The sequence below is a fragment of the Mus caroli genome, chromosome 14, assembly GCF_900094665.2.
Source record: "Mus caroli chromosome 14, CAROLI_EIJ_v1.1, whole genome shotgun sequence".
Lineage (NCBI taxonomy): Eukaryota > Metazoa > Chordata > Mammalia > Rodentia > Muridae > Mus > Mus caroli.
The window spans coordinates 60,335,779-60,356,078 of NC_034583.1; the positions used below are offsets into that span (position 1 = coordinate 60,335,779).

Here is a 20,300-nt window from a genome sequence, read left to right on the forward strand (position 1 = left end):
TTCTACTAGACTGCATCCTATGCAGGACATCTCGCGCTTCCTTCCCACAGCTCCACATGACTTCCGCTCACCGCCACTTCCATGTTTGCCAACTGAGGCAGGCAGGCAGACTGGGTTGAATCAGTAGACCCTGAACCCATCCCACACTCCCACACCAAAATGCAGCAGCTACAAGCCACAAGGACATAGAGTAGCTCAGAGTCGGGTACGAGGAGACAAGTCAGACAGTTGCTCCGTGGCACTCTTCGCCCAGCACCTTTGCCCACCTGGCACCTGTGTCCATGGCTGGATTCCAGGCTTAGCCTCCGTTCTAACTTTGTACCTTTTTGGGAGAGACTCGGCAGTCATACTGAGCAGATCTTTGGCCTTGGTTCTGGGAATAGAGTCCAGCGTTCTCAAAGCAAACATTTTCCTTTCAGGCTTCCTCACCTGTACCTCTTGGGAAAGTTCTACTCTCTGGCTTTGGCTGTGATATTTTGAGACTGTGGACTCTGGTCGTCTGAGGCTTTCTCTGTAAGAGGTTCCTGACGGACTCTGCACAGAGGTATGTGCGGGGGCGGGGTGGGGATGGGGTGAGGGAGCCATCCTCCTGATGTTCAATGCAAGCAGGAGGCCTCTAGGCCGTGTGATGTACATGAGCGCCCTCTGCTGGCAAGATGATCTGCTTCCTATTCAGCTAGTTCCCAGCGCATCAAGTCTCCTCTGAACCCATTCTCCGGACCCTTCTGCATCCCCACAAAGACCCCACAATGCTTTCAAGATTGATGCTTTATTTTTCCAGCTCCAGTGTTACAACTGTAGCAGCACAACAGACATCCACACATGTGAACACAATGCTGCTCTCCAGACCCAAAGGCCACAAAGGCAAAAACAATCTTGACCACAGGTACTTTAAGACATTCGGAAAGCAACACTAGGCCACTCTTATCCCACACACTGTGTGACCGCTAACGGCACATTTGTTGTTCATAGACATAATTATCCATAAATAAAGTTAAATAAAACCTTAATGGCATAGCAGTATGTTGGATATATAGCCTTGGGGGTGACACTGGAGGGTGATAGTTGTAAGAAATGAGACAGAGAGAAGGGGGGGGGGGACAGAGGGGAACAGCTCACATAAAAGTAGCCATATTTAATCCAATTCTTTAAAAAGTCATGAATTAAGAGCATCCCATTTTTAAAGATCAATATTTGTCTATAATAAATTAACACTCAACTATTAAATGGTTGACTGTCACATGGCCTGAACACACACACACACACACACAGCTAAAGTATTATCATTGTACACAGGTGGGATGGTCCATCCTTGGATGTCACTCCAAAGATGACAATGACCGAGATAGGTTATGGCTATCCTAAACTGGTCACTGAGCCTTTCCCTATCTTGAAATTTGCAACGTCAAAAATTACAATCAACACACTGGCTATCATGTGCATGACGGTCAAGGACAATTTCAATGTTGGAGCTAAGGGAGGGGGGACTGACTGCCACAGAACTTATGTTGAATGTTTCCCAACTTTTAACAACTTTTTTGCAGACATATCACTCGCTCAACTTTAGGGTGACTGAATTGGATGGGTAGGTTAAAAAGCTATCCTCCTGCAGACCCACCAATCATGAGGAGGTGATAGCCAGGATGGGACCCCTGGACTTTAAGCTCAGAGTCCTGAAGTCCTGGTCCTACCTTATAAGGCCATGACCAAAGGGGCTATCCTAGTATTCGATAACTGTAAAGAAAATCCAAGGGAAAATACTGGTTTTGCAGCAGGATTGGTCAACAATGTATCTAAGCGTGGTATAGGAATAGTTTGGGGTTTGATTTAAATTTGACTTCCCTCTCCATTTATAGAATTTAACTCTACTCAATGCTAGCAGGGTAAGAATAGAAACATTGTCAGTGATAATAGGACACCAGCCAGCCCAGGACACCAGTAAGACAGAAACTGCAGCTAGCCAGGAAGCTCTCCTGGAACACATGGGAGTACTTGAGAGAGGTGGTTCTCTCTGGAAAAAAAAAAAAAGTCAGCTGACAAGCGTGTAATTTCTCACAGCTGCTGGACAAAACCAAAAATCTGCATCTACTGGCACCAAGTGGTACGTGGGTCCAAGATGAAATTCTCCAAGTACAAGCTCAATTTCTTCCCAGGCAGCAGCATGACCATCCATGGGAACTCAAGCCTCCCCAGTGAGGGAGCATGCTAGCTGTGGCTTCCAAATGAGACCAGGGCAATGGACATGAAAACATGAGCATCTTCCCAGCTTACTCGTTGACAACTGGAAGAAGGAAGCTGAGCCCATCCTGTCATCTCCATGAGGATGGGAGACTGGACAACACAGGCTTGTGCTTTCTCTGAGAGGATCTGACTCCACTTCAGAAAACAAAGCGGAGAGGACATAGGTTCTCAAGTGGCACAGGGTGAGACAAGGCTGCTGAGCAGCTCGGGAGGGGGGGAGGATCATGGCAGGCTTCAGTCCCGGCTGGAGGGCTGGCCTCAGTGCAGTAAAGAGGCTCTGATGTTAAAGTCGTGGAGCTGAACAGGGTAGGAGACAGATGAGTACCAGAAATACTCAAAATCCCTAGACTGCATGGGAAATGGGGTCAACAGGAGAGTAATAACAAACCTTATAAACCAGGTTAGCAGAAGTGCCCAAGGAGGAGGTTGCCATGGAGATTAGTCCTAAGACATAGGCAGAATTGTCTCATCGACTGGCTAGGCATACAGTGGCAGTCCCAGTGCTAAGAGCTGACCAGGGAGGCACATGCTCACATCACTCACACAGAAGGTTAAGGCCAGCCATTCTTAGTCTACTGAGACAGCCACAGTGCTGAGGACTGTACAGGGGTGTCTACAGAGGGAGAAAATGCTCCAGGACCCTATTTTTGGTCCTGGAAGTCTTAGAAAAGACAGAAAGGCACGCAGGGTAATTATATTTAAAATTAAAATTAAAAAAAAAAAAGCTCCAAGTGATAGACTATTTTGATTTGTTTTCAACGTACCTTTTTTCCCCATGAAAATAGAAATTCAAAATATAAACTTTATATTTATTATTTTACATTCAAGTTAAACTCCCATGGGAGGGGCGCTACACACAATTTCAGGCCACATAAAGCCATTTGTTACTTTGGTGCCGTTTTCCCCCTTGTTTGTTGTTGTTGTTGTTGTTGTTTGTTTGTTTTACTTCTCATGATGGAAGAATTGAACTCAGGTCCATCATTCCCAACTCTAATATTATTTATAGACACACACAAGCACACACAATTTCAAAAATCTCTATGTAGAAAAATAAAGGATAAACATTATCCACCTATTTCAGACTGGGTAGTGGTACTTTTATGTACATAAACTTTTTCTTTGCTGTGTCACTGTTTGCCTCTGCGGTGTGATCTAAAGATCTAGGGAGAAGGCCACAGTGAGGCAGAAAAGCTACATTCCTCTGGAGGAAGGAGGAGAAAAGCAACTTCCCCCTCTCCCCGAGTTTCTCCTGCCTACCACCACCTCTGACGTCCCCACAGACAGCACGCTGGTCAGTGGAGGCCGGTCCTCCCTCTCTACGGCACCAGGGAACGAAGGGCCTGGCGCAAGCACCCTTCAGGACAAGCCCTGGGTGCGAGAACAAGAGGATGAAGCTGGAACAAAGGATGTCAGAACCACTTCCCACTGCCCCGTTCCTTTAGTACAGAGTTCGATTCTCCAGCTGCCTCTTCGTGAGGATGTACTTAAAGAACTCATAAACAGACCAGGAGATGGCGGTGGAAGGCATCTGGTAGATGACTCGAGCCTGGATGCCTTTGAAGTAGCCGGCAAGGCCGTTGAGCTGGTATACCGTCCGGAAGGCATTGGCCATGCCCGACAGCCGGCCGCTGACGTTGGCCAGGGAGAGTGCCATGTTCTCCTGCGTGTTGAGGAGGGTCTTGCAGACATCCAGTGGGGTGGTGGCAGCTGCGGCCAGCGCCCCGGCCAGGCCTCCTGAGATGATGTGAGACTGTGGGTTGTAGTCCCGGCGAGGGTTGACTTGCTCCTGCAGAAACTCATAGGTGATGAAGTGAATTGACTGGAAGGGGATGTTCATGGTCAGCTGTGTGGTGTAACTCCTGTAGAAGGCCCCCAACCCCTCGGTCCGCCACACTGTCCGGATACAACTGAAGGCTGACCGGTGCTGGGAGTTGTACATCTGTAAGCGCTGTTTCACCACTGTCAGGTGGGAGATGAGCAACCAACCAGCAGACAGGTGGATGGTTTGGCCCCATCCCAGACGGGAGTGAGAAGGGAAGCCAACCGATAGAGAGAAACAAGCATGTTAGAATACACACCAGTGACAGGTACCAAGACAGCACACATATAGCCCCAGCTAAGAGGCCACGGAAGGCCAGCTCCAGGTAGCCCACCTCAACTTTGTGACTCTGCACCAGGAAAGTAGGTACTTCTAAACAATTTCCTGTCTGAAGCTGGAATGAGGGAAGATCCCCAAATCAAGCGGTCACTTCAGGCTCGATTAGCTAGCCTGATTTCCAAGGTCCTAGCCTTCCATATACTCCCCCAAAATACTTCCCTCTCCCTGATCTGTCCTTGTCCCTGGCAGGGTGGCACATGTCATTAATTCCAGCCCTTAGGAGGCACAAATAGGTGGATCTCTATAAGCTCAGGGACAGCCTGGTCTACCCAGGGAGTTCCAGGCCAGCCAAGACTACATGGTGAGATCCTGTGTCAAAACAAAACATGGACCTACAAGAGTATCCCTGATTTCTCAATTTTAATGCCTATCACATGTACCCCTGGGACAACACTAAATTACATCTGCCCAATTGGGTGATGTCTCCTAGAGGAGACCTTGGCTTTAACACAAAATGATCCAATGGTTCATAGGACCAGAGAAAACAAAGTGTATTCCCTAGCATTTCAATGGTACCTACACACTGCCAAGATGCTCGATCTTTAAATAAGGGCCTAATTGAGTCAAGAGTCATGCCAAGGGGGTTGGGGGCTGGAGAGACGGGTGATTCCATGTTTAAAGCACTTGCTGCTCTTCCAGAGGTCCTGGATTTGACTCCCAGCATCCATAAAGAGACTCACAACTGTCTGTAACTCCAGTTTCAGGGGATCCCATATACCCTCTTCTGGCTTCTGTGGGTACCAGGTACACATAAATGCATGCCAACAAAACACCCATCCACATAAAAAAATTTTTTAAAATATAAACACCAGGTGGGGTAGCATTTACATAATTATAAAATTCTAAAAATCTAGAGGCTGAGTCAGGGGATAGAGATTTCAAGGCTAGCCTGGGTTACATAACACCACCTTGTTTGCTTTTGGTTTTTGTTTTTTAGGAAAAAAAAACTGTTTAAATAAAGAAACTCTTTGTTTACTTAACATTGACTGAGTGACTGTCATTGTCAGCTCCCTGTATGAATAGATTTTTTAAAAAGGAATCCTAGTCGGTCCCTCTATACCACGCTTCTTTATCCACAGATTTAACTAACTGTGTATGAAAATAACCAGAAAAGAAAACAGTCTGTACAGAACATAAGCAGATATTTTCCTTAGCGTTATTCTCTAAGGGAGGTCATACAGCATCTGCCTACACTGTACTGAACCCTAGGAGTAAGGCAGGGATGATTTTAGCCTGCATGAGGATGCCAAGTGGGTTATAAATACTGCCTTATTTTATAAGAGGACCCCCAAAACTCAAAAAAGGTAACCCCCTTCAAAATGGCCACATTAATTTTAGAAGTAAAGAGGGCTAATAATTCTATATATTCACTGTTTCTAGGAAATTGCCACCATCTCACAAATTAAGAAAAAAAATGAGGCTGGGTGTGCCTATAACCCCAGTACTCAGGAGGCTGAGGCAGGAAGGTTCAGAGTCTGGGCCAGCCTGAGCCTCAGAGAGAGTTCCAGGGCATCCTGAGTTTCATGGTGCGACTCTATATTGATGGGCCTGAAAAAGGCAACCCACAGTGAATGAGATGGGAATAGTTCCCTCTAGATTTGTTTGTGACTAGAGACAATTAACAGGGTCAGATGTATATATTTGGTGTGCACACCCCCTGAACACACAAGTTGCACAGTAGTGATAAGCATGCAAAGCAATCCCCTGCAGCAAGGCCTGGGCCTGAAGATTCTTTTCTAACTCCTCCTAGGATGCTACAGGTAGGCAGAGAGCTCTGCTTAGCGGTTGGTTTCCACAACAGGATGTTCCTAGAGCCCCAATGCTCGCTGGCTTTCTGGAGACACCCCAGTAATGTGTGAGAAATGAAGTCTTCCCGCGGGCTCCAGGGAAGCCAGTCCTTGCCCACTTTCCTCACCCACCCACCCCACCACCACCACCACCACCACCCCGCTCCTCTGGCCTCTCTACCTATCCCCCACGGTCCCTCCCTAGAGCCACGGATCATTACCTTCTGCTGGATTCATTACTGCATCGTGGAGTAGGGTGGCCATACTCCCAGCTACCCCTGCAAAACAAACTCCAGAAAATTACCCGCTGTCACCTGGTGCTCTGGGAAATTCCATGAACTTAAGTCAGATAAACTCTGGACTTAGCTTTCTAAGGCTCAAAGCTGCCTAGCAGCTCAGCCAAGGTGAGCAAATTTTAAAATCCCAAAGTGGTGGCAGAAACGCTGAACAGCAATAGGGAGAGCAGCTATCCGGAGCACCGTTGCGTCTAAACCTCAGAGACTCCTTTTGTTTGTAAATCAACCTTGGGAAAAGTTAGAGCTCAGAAACCACACCTCAGGCATTTCCCACTGCCTAGAATTTTATTCCCTTGTCCCAAGCCTTTGGGTACAGATAGGTCTCTGTGCCCTTAAGCTAAGGCTACTGAACAGGATACAATCATGCACAAGGCTAGCTGCCTTAGCTGAAGTCTAAGCATACTTAGGACCAGCCTTGTGAGTGAAGAAGTTCATCTGAAGTCTCCTTTAGCCTGGCTTTGAAAGCCTGAATTGGCCCTGGAATTTCTGCTTCTGGCTTCCCAGTACCTTCCACAGCAATGCAGGTGTCTGTTAATTATAACAGGTGGAAAGAGGGAGGGATAAGGGGCAGACTACAGGCCACCTCTCAGGAAGGCACCTCTTAATTAGTGCACACATAGACACACACACAATTATTCCCAGAAAGGTGACAGACACCACAGCATTTACACCAATGCAGCAGTGACAGCACTGGGCAGACCCTGGTGTAGGGATGGGTTTTGTCAAGTCCCCTAGCCTCCTCCTTAAAGGAGCCAAACCATTATATAAGGTAGTTTGGGTGATGTGAGGGTCTGTTACCACCATCTCAGAAGCATGGGGGCATGGCTCTTGGTGACCAAAGGAATAAATTCAAAGAATGGTCACCAACTGAAAAGGCAAAGGACTTCAGCAAAGCACCCGGGTATGCTTGGGTCTAAGGGTGGCTGACAGAAGGGAAACCGTTTTTATTGTGGGTCGAATAAAAAGCAAAGGGGAGAGTTGATCACATCCACTTCTCCATTCCTCAGAGTAAATTTTGTCAAAATAAACATTATTTTAAGTTGCTTTGCTATCCACGGTCTTCTCCCACCCACTGAAAAGCCTGTTAAACTCCCAGCCCATCAACTCCTGCCACAAATGCCCCATTCCGGTCCACCCGCCCTCCCTAGATCAACCACAGGAAACTAGTTCAGCCCTGGCTTGCAGAAAGATGCGACTCAGACACACGGAGGACGCTGTGGGGGGGTCAAAGGCCCGAGTCTCCGGCAGCTTAAAGTGGGGATGGCCTTCCACAGTGGCTCGGAGTCCTCTGTCAGCATAAAACGTCTTGACCTTTCAAAGCTTAGTTAGATCCTGGCGCTGGAGATACCTGCTGTACCAGTTTTTAAATAGTCTCAAAGAAGCTGTCCTTTTCTGTGTATTTTTGGTTTGCATCCAGTATTCAAAAGATATTTTTTCCTATGACTGATCATTAATTGTTTCGAGTGTTTTCTTAAAAGAAAAAAAAAGCCACACAATAATAAATACCAAATACCAAAACACATCTACCACCAGCTTCCCCCAGAGAAAGAGGGATTGAATTAAAAAAAAAATGCGTGCGTTCACGTGACCGCATTCACGTGACCCTAGAGTTCTCTGTTTGCCGAGGATGAAGGCTGCTGGGTCCCAGGGAGGAAGCCCCAGGGAGAAGAGCTTCCCAGCTCCAGACAAACGCTTTCAAAATACCATTAGCTAGATGGCTGTTTCCTTGGTGGCTGAAAACGTCATTTAAAGTCCTTTTCATGTTTTCATAGCAGGCAAAATACATGGCGTGCGCGGGCCCTGCACCCATCATCATCACGTTCAGGCCCCGCAGAGGCCTCCAGAAGCCTTCAGTGTGCATGATCCTTTTGAGGGCGCCATAGATGCTTGTATACCGGGCTTTGGGATCTGGATTCAAACTCTGCATCCGTGTCTGCGGGAGACAGAAAATATGTATGAATATAGGGGAGTTAATACATACGATAAGAGGGAAGGAACAACCCAGAGAACAGAAGGAAAACAAGTTGGTGAGAAAAATTAAAAAAAAAAAAAAATGGATGGCCTCCTCCATCAGTCTCCACCACAGCTCCGCATTTGCAAAGCCTCACAGCTTGTAGAAAAGATGGACAAATATTGAGTGAGATCCCTGCTGTGTCCTGCCATGGATAAGCAGTGTAGGCCTCAGGTAGAGCCTTTGGCTACCCTAGGCCTTGGGATCTTCAATGAAATCACGCATTTATTACGAGCAAGCGTTGAAACATGTCTTCAAAACCCCTCCTTAACCTTGTACTCTTGGCCCCAAGTCTCTGGGGAAGAGCTGATCCTGGAGTCCCCACTAAGGATACCAAGATTCATGACCATTTAACTTTCTATAAAATGCTAGAGCACTTGTGACCCATGCGCATGTCTCCAGATGATATCTGATGTAACAAAGGGGTTGTGGAAAGGCCTTGGGATGTGGCTCCATTGGCAGAACGTTTGCCTATCATGAACAAAGCCCTGGGGTGGAGCCCCAGGACCACATACAGGACCCAGGCACCATTGGGCATCTCTGCAGTCTCAGCACTCGGGATGCAGAAGGAAAGGGGATCAGAAGTTCAAGGCGAGGCTATATGAGATCCTGTTTCAAAGAACAAAACTAACCAACCAAACAACCAATGAAAAACAAAAACAAAAACCCTTCTGTGATCACCGAAAGAAGTGCTATAGGAAGTTCTTAGAGCACACTATTCAGGACCAATGAATGGCAAGCTCTAACAGTCTGCACTGGTTTAATACAGGCGCGCATCTTTCTGTATTTATTTTATTTTATGTGCATTGGTAGAACTGTCAGATCCCCTGGAACTGGAGTCACAGATGGTTGTGACCTACCTGCCATGTAGGTGCTAGGAATTGAACCCAGGTCCTCGCTACCCAGGTATAAAAAGCACTTAAGGAGATTGGAGAGTTAATGTCATACTTCAACGGCTGGGCTGAGGAACCCAAAGACCTGATCAGACATCAGTGTACTCTAGATGATTCCCTAATATTTGTTTTGTTTTGTTTTGTTTACATCAGGTTAACATTTAAAGTCAGTTGCCCCTGACTAAAGCCGGTCACTTGTGTGGTGTTGGTAGCAGTCCAGCCTGCTGGCCTGCCACCCAGGCTACCAATGGACAGTCCCTGCAGTGATGTGAGCCAGTCTGGGGGGAGGGGGGGAGGAAGGGAGGGACGGAGAGAGAGAGAGAGAGAGAGAGAGAGAGAGAGAGAGAAAGGGAGAGAGGGAGTTAGTTAATTCTGGGTACACGCATTCACACCCTTCTTGGCCTTTTCCCCTGGAGAGTCTTGCTTATCATTAGGACACGCTTGAGACACCTGCCAAATGGTGGACTTATGTTCCTTCTTCCTCCCCAAACTACCTCCCCCAGCCCAGAGGAGGGGATCTTCAACCTCTAGAGGCAGAAGCCTTTAATTCCCAAGCAAAACCATATATAACCCCTAATTTATACATTGGAGATGAAGCAAAGGGCCCTGGGTTCCACTGTGGTATTTCCCTCTACTCCCCAAAACAAAGGACCACCTCCCACCCCCACCGTACCCCTATCCCTCACTCCAGGACTGATGGCAAGCTCTAACAGTCCATACTTGTTTAATACAGGTGCACATTTTTCTGTACTTATTTTATACAGAAACAGTAAAAAAAACAAACAAACAAACAAAACAAACAAACAAACAAAAAACAGTAGCCTCAATTAGGAGCTGTTTCCAGAATGTTCTGGCCACTAAAACTGCAGAGAATATAAGCATACTCTTGCCGACCAACGACAGAAATATCAGTCACCACTGACCTTTGCCACAATTATCAGTTCCTCAAAAAAAAAAAGAAATAAGTGCATCTTTAATGCTTAGTTGGAAAAGGAAGAAGGAAGGAAGAAAAGAAGAAAGAAAAGGCAGGCCTAACTGCACAGAACTGTAATCGCAGCTCCTCCAGGGGCTAGGAAATGAAGATCCAAAGTTCAAGGCCATCTATCTGGAACTATATAGTGAGTTCAAGAAGCTAGGCAGCTTAGCAAGACCCTGTCTAGAACTAAAGAGAAAGAAGCTGTGGCTATAGATCCGTGGGAGAGCACCCACCCAGCATGCAGTAGATTCAGCCCCTAGCACCACAGAAAAACAGGTAGGAAGGATGCCTCTCTGTGTCCCCGATTAAAGAGACAAGTTATGATGGGTGGGGGTTATGGAGGTGGGGGTGGGAATGGGATGGGGTGTTGACACCCAGGAAGGGGCTTCCCCTTCTAAGTGGAATGGGGGAGGACTTACATGAGGGGGTACTGGGAGGAGGGCTAATACTGAGTTATTGAGTTGTAAAGTGAACAGATACATTTAACAACAACAACACAGCCAAGTTAAATGCAGTCTTGTCAGAAGTTCTCCTTTCCCTCCCACAGGCTGAGGGAAGCGTCTCTGGCCCATCCTAAGGAGGCTGTAGCCTCTGGAAACCCCTGAGAATGGACAGTGCATGGTTTATATGTTAGCTTCTGGTTTAATTGGAGAGTCAATTATAAACAGACAAAAGCAGGGGGGAGAGTTAAGCAAGCACGTATGACAACCAAAGGGACAGCAGAACCATGGCTACCACACTGTTTAGCTGCTGGGGAGCAATGGAGAGAAGTTTGGGTATGATATAGTGCTCGTGTAGGCTGAGAAGGGTGACTGTCCCTAGGAACTGAAGAAGCTGTCGAGCACTAACTTGTAGAAGGTTTGAAATCAAAGTTTCAAGCAAATGAGGTTTTGCCTTTCATGGGGGGTTGTGTGTGTCCTGTGGCTGTCGGTGACAAAAAGCTAAAATCTTGCCATAACAGATGGTGCAATGCAGGGTTTGTGGTCCGGGCCTTGGCAGCATAGACTGGGGTGGATTTGGATCTCAAGCCCTTGTCAGTCAGTTCATCTCTCTAAGCCTGAGTCCATTCCCTGGGAGAGCGGCTGGGAAACGAGATGACACCGTGTCTATTTCCATCTCTGTATTTTGTGATAAAGAAATGGCTGGGGGCGGGGGGGTACATGAAGAGGATGAACATGGAGCTAGGCTCTTCATCTCCCAGAGAGCTGAGACACCACTACCACTCCCAGTCTAGGTGCTAGCTCTTGTTCACTGCAAGGACTTGTGCGTGGTAGATGTAGTAGTGCTAGCCGTGTGCACCCAGCAAACATTTGCTAAATGGATGGATGGATGAGTTGATGATGCAGCGGGTGAGGGGATTCTCCATCACCCCACCCACCTTCCCTGAGCAAGAACCATGTTCTCAGGGACCCATCCTTCCCTATCACCATCTTTTACTCATTCCTAAATGATGTCTGCTATGCCTCACGCTGTGGTATCCCCTGCTGAAGGAGCTTGTCCCAGAAGACTAATCTAGGCTTATGGAAAAGAACGACTCTGGCCAGGCCTTGCCCAGGGCAGAGGCCCCCATGCCTCCAAAGAGAGTCTGCTTGTCTTGTACCTCTTCTCAGAGAGTGAAGCAGTGGCTTACCACCTCCTCCAGGGTTTCTGGCATAGGGTCAGGGTCCTGCTAGGGTTTACACATCCCATGTATGGTTGAGGGCTTCCTTGTATCTGAGCAGGCAGAAACTACAGAGACCGGGGTGAGAACTTGGGGCAACCAGGTGAGAAAACAGAGGCTTTGGGAATGGCTGTTGCAAGGCCTCAGACTAGATCAGATGCTAGCTCCGGCAGTCACAAGTGGGTTCTGATTTGTGATGTTTCTTACCTGGTCCCCAGCATGTTTGGTTTGAAAATGAAGGAGAGGAGGGAAACACCAGGGGTGATGGGGGGAGAGGAGGATGTTAGCAGAATCCCTGGGGAAACTGTGGCAAGATCCCTGGGTACCACCTCTACACACATGAATTCAAAATGTATTTCTTTCCTAAATTCCCTGATGGTTCTAATCACTGCAGGTTAGGAAGACCTATTAAAGGACCCTTTAGGCCCCTTCCAGGCCCCTGGTACTTTCAAATAACATCCTCAGCAGTATGGGATCCGCCTCTAGTCCTATGAGGAAGGAGGTGGGAGGTGATTGATGGATTGCAGTAGGCACAGAGCCAAGCAGGGTGACAGTGGGGTCCACAGTGTAGGCTTCAAGAATCAACCTAAGGTAGCCTACCCTCGAATGTGCCTGCCCTCAGCTGTGATAACCACCCAGAGAGCTCCTGGGGAACCCTGTACTGGCTGTCAGTCAACAACTATACATCCTTCACCCCTTTTATATATGCATGATCATCCCACAGACATCTTACAGGCACATCCTTGTCAGCTCACTGACACTGCACCAACTCTAACAATGCCCAGGGAAGTCTGAATCAACTTTGCATCCATTCCCACCCACTTTCCTGATAAAGCTGTAGCCCTTATGCCAAGCCCCACCGAACCTACTTGCGCCCACCACCTAAGAGAAAGAGAAAGTCAACTGCACATCTCTGATATACGGCGGATGGCTGTGTGCACAGAGCAGGGCCCCATCAAGCCCTCACCAACCTGCAAAGAGCAACCACCCAAGTCATGGAACAGAAAGAGCAAAAGGCACTGGAGTGTGTACACTGGGGGTGACATGTGACAGGAAGGCAGAGAATAACCACTGAGGTGCCAAGAGAAGAAGCTTGGAACTGACCTGAAAGACAACATAGCTTCAGATGAGAGGCTGGGGTCAGGAGGGTAAGAAATGAGGCAGGAGGATGCCAGAGATGGCGGGAATGTAATTTAACCTCTCCTTTTTTTTTTAAGTTTTCAATTTATATTTCTGTCTATAAAATGTAAATGAAAAAAGTTGATATTCTCTATCGTGTGGGCCCGAGGAGGAGAAAGGGTGAATAAAAGGATTCAAAAGGATGAAGAGTGAGCGCTGGAGAGATGGCTCAGCGGTTAAGAGCACTGACTGCTCTGCCAGAGGTCCTGAGTTCAATTCCCAGCAACCACATGGTGGCTCCCAACCATCTGTAATGGGATCCAGTGCACTCTTCTAGTGTCTGTCTGAAGATAGCTGCAGTGTACTTATATAAGTAAAAAAAAAAAAATTTAATTAAAAAAAAAAAAAAAGAACGAAGGGTGAGCCAAAATGTGGCTATTCCACAAAGCACTACACCAATAGGAAGGACCTGCCCTAGTCAGATCCATCCAGGCAAGGCAGAGAGGGGGCATCCAGAGGTGGGGGAGTGGATGATGGAGACTGGCATTTTATGGGCACAGGAGTTTGGTTCTGCAGTAGGAAGAGTTCCATAGATTGATAGTGGCCATAGCTACACAGCAACATGAGTATGTATGATGCTGATCTGTGTACTTAAAAATGATAAGAATGGTAAAGTGGGGGGGGGGCATGTGTGTGATTGTGAGTGGGTGGGTGTGTTTAAAATGTGGAGGCCACAAAGGGGCATCAGGAACTATCATGTATTGCTGGACACGTACTTGTCTGACACTGTGCCTCTTCCTGAACCTGGGACTCTATTTTCTCAGGCTGGAAGTGTGCGGGCCCCCAGCATCTTGTCTCATCTGCCAGGGAGCTGGGGTTACAGCATGCATGGAATGACTGTCTTATTATGTGGACGCTGGAATCCAACTCTAGACCACAGGACTGCAAAGGAAGTGCTCTTAACAACTGAGCCATCTCTCCAGCCCTAGCTTGAAAATAGTTAATATATCCTACATATTATATATAAACCTATAATTTTAAACATAAAGACATGAGAAAGGAGAGAATAATGAAGGAAAACAAATGAGGCTACACAAAGAACATGCAGAAACAACACACATGCACACAAGAGAAAGAATTCGCCCATCTGGGTATTATCATCATCATCATTTTAAATTGTACATTTATTTGTTTGCATTTGGGTATGGATGTGGGCAAGCATGTGCTGTGATGCACACGTGAAGGTGAGTGGCTAACCTGTAAGGCATTAATTCTCTCCTTCTGCCAAGTGGGTAAACGGGGATCAACCTCGAGCCACAAGGCTCCAGGGCAAGAGCCTTTATTCACTTAACTGTCCCATCTGGACTTCAGCCCCTACACTGGACTGGCCTTGCCTTCCCTTCCACTCAGTTTCCATGGCTGGGCTGTAATTCTAACCCTTGGAAATCCATTACACACAGCAGTAGTGTGACAGGCTCTGAGAAGGCATTCTGGAAAGAAACCCGTTTAGCTAGTTTTAACTGGGCACTTCCTAAACATGTGCCTTTGGCAGCACATGCAGGGTTTTTTTTGTTGTTGTTTTTTTTTATTTAATAAGCAGTTACACTCGGCCAAGCATCCTTGTGAAAACACAGCCGGGGCCAACAGGCGGATCTCTAAGACTCTTACACTGGGAGTATGGCTGTGTCAGCGACCCTGAGGCAGCTCCTACAAGGAAGGGCCAGGACTGTCAGCAGGGAATGGTCTAAAGACGACAGGGAGCCCTAAGTAGTAGCAGGTGCACCCTCTTCTGCAGCTGAGGGTCCCCCATCCTCCTCTTACACCTCTGCCACTCACTCTCAAGGGGGCAGCAAATAGCAGGGTGCTCCAGGGCTCTTTCACTCAGACTGTGGCATGCTCAGGCCCCTTGGGAACCAGACTCGAATTAGAAGGATTTCGGGGAATGATATACCCATGGGCTGGGTTCCTTTCCATAAGCTTCCAGAGAGATTAGGAGAGGGGCCATCTCTTTCTCAAACTCTCCCCCAGGACTGCAAGACAGGTAGGCCCAGCCTGTTCTCTTACCCAGGGGAGGGGAGGAGGAGGGAGCGTGGAAAATGTGTGTGCTGTCCCAGGTGAGCGCGTGGATCATATAACCAGAGGCAAAGAGCCTGTGGAGTTCAGCTTAAACACAGGTATTTAGAAAGGAAACTGGAACTCCAAAAGCAACGCCTGCATCTTCTGATGGGTGGGGAGTGTGGAAGCTGGGTTCAAACCCAAAAAAGAGAAAAGGCCTGGAGGAGAGGCCTCAGATCTCCTTAAAGAGTCTGCTCAGAACGCTGGCTGGCCCAGCCCACGCACCAGCGTGTCATCACTAAGCCATTGACTCCCTGTCCAACAACCCAGAGGAGCTGGTGACTTTCAACCTTCCGGTTCATATTTCTGAAGAGAGGGTGGGGAGAGGACCTTCCCTTGTTCAAAGTACAAGTGACACTTTCAGGATCAGAAAATAACATGAAAGCCAAGAATAGGGACACAGTCAGGGTGCAGGCTCCCAGGGCCTGGTGTGAACTTACGTACATTTCCCTAGGCACCGAAACCGAGCTAAGAATGCCCAACAACCTGTATACCCATGTTCCAGAGACTCCCTGAAGAAAAGAAGGAAGGAAAGGCACCCAGAAAATGCTAGAAAAAGGCCAGACAGCTGTAGCTTCTACTGCCAGGGTTGGCTCTGGAATATATAATCAGACAGGCAACTTCCACATTAACTGTCTACCAGTGTCAGCAAAGAGCAAAAACTTTAGTATGTCTAGTCAAACACACACATGCACACGCACATGCACACGCACATGCACACACACACAAGCATGTAGTTGGGCATGCTCAGCTCACACCCAATACTGTGTTCCCTCCGCACTGGAAGCTGAGGCAGCTCTGCAGACACAGAAAGCCAGCTTCCATCAACAGCCCGCCCACAATACAGAGGATGGGGCCTAGGACCTCAGACTGACTCATCGCACTGCAGATCACAAGCCCAGGGTCAGCAGAAAGAGTCTCCTCTGGCCAAGTGTTCTGTGAGAAGTCTTCTGAAGTCAAACTGTAAAACTCACCCAGGCCTTGAGAGCCACGACTCTTCTTCTAGAATCCTTCTGAAGTGCATACTATAGGTGTAGGTCTCCAAAATGCAAGAAACAGCATGTGCAGTGAAGTACTTAATATTCAGGCTCAAATCACCAATGCCCCCAACCCTACAACACAGCTGAACTACCAGTACCTCTATTCCAACCACATCCCTAACACCAGGATCCCTAACACACCAGCATCCCTAACTCACCACCATCCCTAACTCATCAGTATCTCTAACACTCTAGCATCTCTAACTCACCAGCATCCTCAACTCACCAGCATCTCTAACTCATCAGTATCCCTAACTAACCAGCATCTCTAACACTCTAGCATCCCTAACACACCACCATCCCTAACTCACCACCATCCCTAACTTACCACCATCCCTAACTCACCACCATCCCTAACTCACCACCATCCCTAACTCATCAGTATCTCTAACACTCTAGCATCCCTAACACACCAGCATCTCTAACACTCTAGCATCCCNCTCACCACCATCCCTAACTCATCAGTATCTCTAACACTCTAGCATCCCTAACACACCAGCATCTCTAACACTCTAGCATCCCTAACTCACCACCATCCCTAACTCACCACCATCCCTAACTCACCACCATCCCTAACTCATCAGTATCTCTAACACTCTAGCATCCCTAACTCACCAGCATCCCTAACTCACCAGCATCCCTAACTCACCAGCATCCCTAAATTAGAGCCCACACCCATTTCATGCTGCCTTACAGAAGACAGACTCATGATGGACCTTTTATGGTCTCATCCTGGTCCTTTAAAATCCTGTATAAAAAAAAAAAACCTACCAGGCAGCATCGTTCTCACGTGCTCACTAACTGAGAGTGAAGCATACAATGAGCCCTGAAAGAGAAACTGGCGCTCATTATGCTCCATATACATCCAACTTCACCCACGAGCTCTGAACTTCACCTCGTGCTTTGCTGTTTTTTAAAAGTTGATTTTTTTAGAATCAGCATACAAAGAATTTTATTACAGCACTTTCGCACACGAGACAATACACTTCGTTCTAATTCATCTCCCGTGCTTTGATTTTATATCATCCTTAGAAAACCACAGACACAGAGAACATACTTGCCTATCCAGACATACAAAAATAAAGACATGTACATATGTATATTTAACCAAGTGGAAAACTGTGATGTTTATTGAGCAGCAAAAGAAAACAACTACCCCAAGAGTGGTCACTACTGTCTTCTTAAAAGGTAGAGAATTAGCATAGCTACACAGCACATGCAATGAGCGTTCCAGAACATATATTCTGAGCAGAGATCTCCCGTGCATGCTGAAATGTCCCCTCCTGAAAAACCTCTAGTTGGTAGCAAGCAAAAAGGCTAGTCCACCTGCAATGCCAGTTAGAAGGACAGCATTAGAGACAGTGAAGAGGAGGAAACCTGAAGGAAGATGATACCTCATCATAGTCCCTGAAGTTCTTCAGGTGGCCGCAGTGTTAGGAGGCAGCCCTTCCTAGCTACCTATGACTACAAAGTATCCTCCCAGCTGCTGCTCAGCCTATAGGAACAACACTGAAACCTCCAGGGCCCCATTTAGGCTGCTTTAGGAATCACTGCTACTTTCGTTTCATTGCTTTGTTTTGTTTGCTGTGCTAGCCATCAAATCAGGTCCTTGTGCATGCTGGGCAAACACCCTACTGACTAAGCTAGATCCCAGCCAAGACACTGGCTGTTTCTGGGAACAACATACATCATGTGTTGGATGGAATTCTACCTTGGCAAGAATAACGAAGTTCCTCAGGTTGCCTGCAGGAGCCAGGGTACCAAGCCTGTTTCTCCTCCCAAGACCACAGTGGGGCGCACCACGGCACAAAGACTCACACTACCAAAGTGGAGGGTGACCAGAAAGGGAGCACTCAAGCTTCAATTAGGAAAAGTGACAGGGCATCAAACTGTCAGAGCAGAACTGTCACAACAGCTCTTTCTATACTGTTTAATCATTTAGACTATATTACTCTGAGAAAAAATATAAGGTAAGTGCAGTCGTGGAGGGTCAGGGGACAATGACCTAGTTGTGGGGGAACAGAGACATGTGGGAGTATTTGGGAAAAAATAGGACCATACAGGCACGTGCAGAGCTACCTGAGAAACAAGACTGTGTGGCTGGGGCATTGTGTGCAGGGATGGCCCCCAGGACAAGACTCAGAGAAACAGCTGGACCATTACATGGGCATCTGAAAATGGCTGGAAGAAAGGCAGTTAGAATCAGACCACGGAGAGGAGGGCCTGAATCCAGCCAATGAAGCTGGAATTTACTCAGGTGACTTTCCATACATGGCTATACCCTGCTTCCAACAGTGAGAGGACAGAGAGCAGGAAATGTCAGACATTTAGCTAGGACAGATGGGCTCCCTGCATCGGGAGGCAGCCACATACAACTGAAGCCCTCCCTGCAGGATCCCCAGACAGGTTGCCTGTTCCATAGGACACTTGGGTTCCCCCTCTATCTAGGGAAGCAGCTTACCGTAGGCCTATGGCTCCAAGGAAATGGCTCCCATTCCTGACCCCAGGAGCTGGACTTGGGTGACCCCTTTCTCCGGATGGTCCTACAGCAAGCAGGGAGGGATAAAAGAATCCGTGCTTGGCCCAAGGCCAGTTGATTCAGGACACTCTCAGAACACCCCATGTGAGGCACACCCTAAGGATAATCTACTCCTCAGGGGGAGCAAATTCCCAGGATACCAGATAGCAGGACCGGGATCTCACGGGTCCTGCGGTGACCTCACTGAGGGACAGAAGGGAAACCTGAGACACGGGTCACTCCTTCCCACCCTGAACAGGGCCGTGACCTACTCCAGCTTCTGTCAGCGGTAAAGTCTGAGCCTTTCATATCTCTGCTTACCAAAAATACTATACTAAAAGCAAGAAAAGGAACAGCTAGCTATCCTTGTTTTATAAATGGGGAAACCAAGGTAGGGAGCCAGGCAAGGCAACATGGCTCCAAATTCCTGGCTGTTCCCAGGGTACTCTGCTTCTATGGTCACACTAAGTTACACGCAGCCATCTCCTTTGTGTCCAGTGTTGGTGAACAGAAGAGCTACACTGACTGTCCAAGCCACCCAAGCTCCCCCAAGTTCAAGTCCAGGCATCCCTGTCTATGCATACTCTGTTTATGCAGAGCCTGCACCCGTGTCCTCACAGGCCAAGTACTGAGCCGCTTCCCGCATAGACCTCACAGGCACAGATCTCCACCAGAGCTCCATATAGAGCTGCATCAACATCCCACCACTCAGTCTCCTGAAAAAGAACCTGAGCCAGATACTCACTGAGGTCAGGGGCAGGTCGGTATCTGAAAGGATGAAAGCTTGGGGCTGAGTCAGTGTTTGTCTCAGTCCATCCTGTACTGTAACGGAACACCTCTGAGTACAGCAGCAGCAGTGTTTGGGGGCATCCCAGTGCCACGGCCCTGGAAATCCAAGAGCACATCCCAATATTTGGGGAGGACTCCTGCATTGTGGAAGGCAGAAGGGCAAATGCATGCAAGACAGTAGATCCAGCCCAACCCAATCTTATCAGGAACTCGCCCACTCCCATGGCAGTGGACTTACTCCAGTATCAGAGCTCTCAATCCATTCAGTAGGCCAGAGCCCTTTCTCAGACTCCCCCTGAAGAACCTGCTTCCCAACTGTGCTATTATAATAGCAGCTCAATTTCTTTTCTTTTTTTTTTTCCAAGAATATATAAATGTATTAGTATTTCTGCTGTCAAAATGTATGGTCTTGATCTTTCCTTCTTGCCTTTGTACGGGGCCAAGAGAGACACACTGGCTACTTTAACAGCCTTCAGGCAGACTCCAGGGATAGCGCCTAGGGTGTGTGTGACCGTTCTGACTAAATCCAGCAATCAAAACTTCATTGTCTTCCTCAGTGAAATTCGAGCAGCCATCACTGGGCACAAACACTGTGACCTTCTGGCCTTCTTGAGGAGCTGCACTCTGCCGTGCTCCCTGGGGTCTTGAGCCTGCACTCTGCCGTGCTCCCTGGCAGCAGGATCTGGATGTTTAACAT

The 20,300-nt window shown here is 47.7% G+C and overlaps 1 protein-coding gene across 2 annotated transcripts in view; it reads right to left on the reverse strand.

Moving 5' to 3' along the window:
* Window positions 1-750: 750 nt before the first annotated feature.
* Slc25a37 (solute carrier family 25 member 37) overlaps window positions 751-20,300 on the reverse strand; it is a 43,508-nt gene continuing 23,958 nt past the window's right edge. Inside the window, exons 2-4 of one of the 2 annotated variants that reach the window (XM_021182559.2) lie at window positions 8,187-8,415; window positions 6,408-6,464; window positions 751-4,200 (exon numbers count right to left, since the gene is read on the reverse strand). In XM_021182559.2, coding sequence (XP_021038218.1) covers window positions 3,680-4,200; window positions 6,408-6,464; window positions 8,187-8,415 — 807 coding nt within the window. In that variant the 3' untranslated portion in view covers window positions 751-3,679. Of the gene's footprint in view, window positions 4,201-6,407; window positions 6,465-7,688; window positions 8,055-8,186; window positions 8,416-20,300 lie in introns of those variants that run through there. The other variant, XM_029469111.1, reaches the window with a different exon arrangement.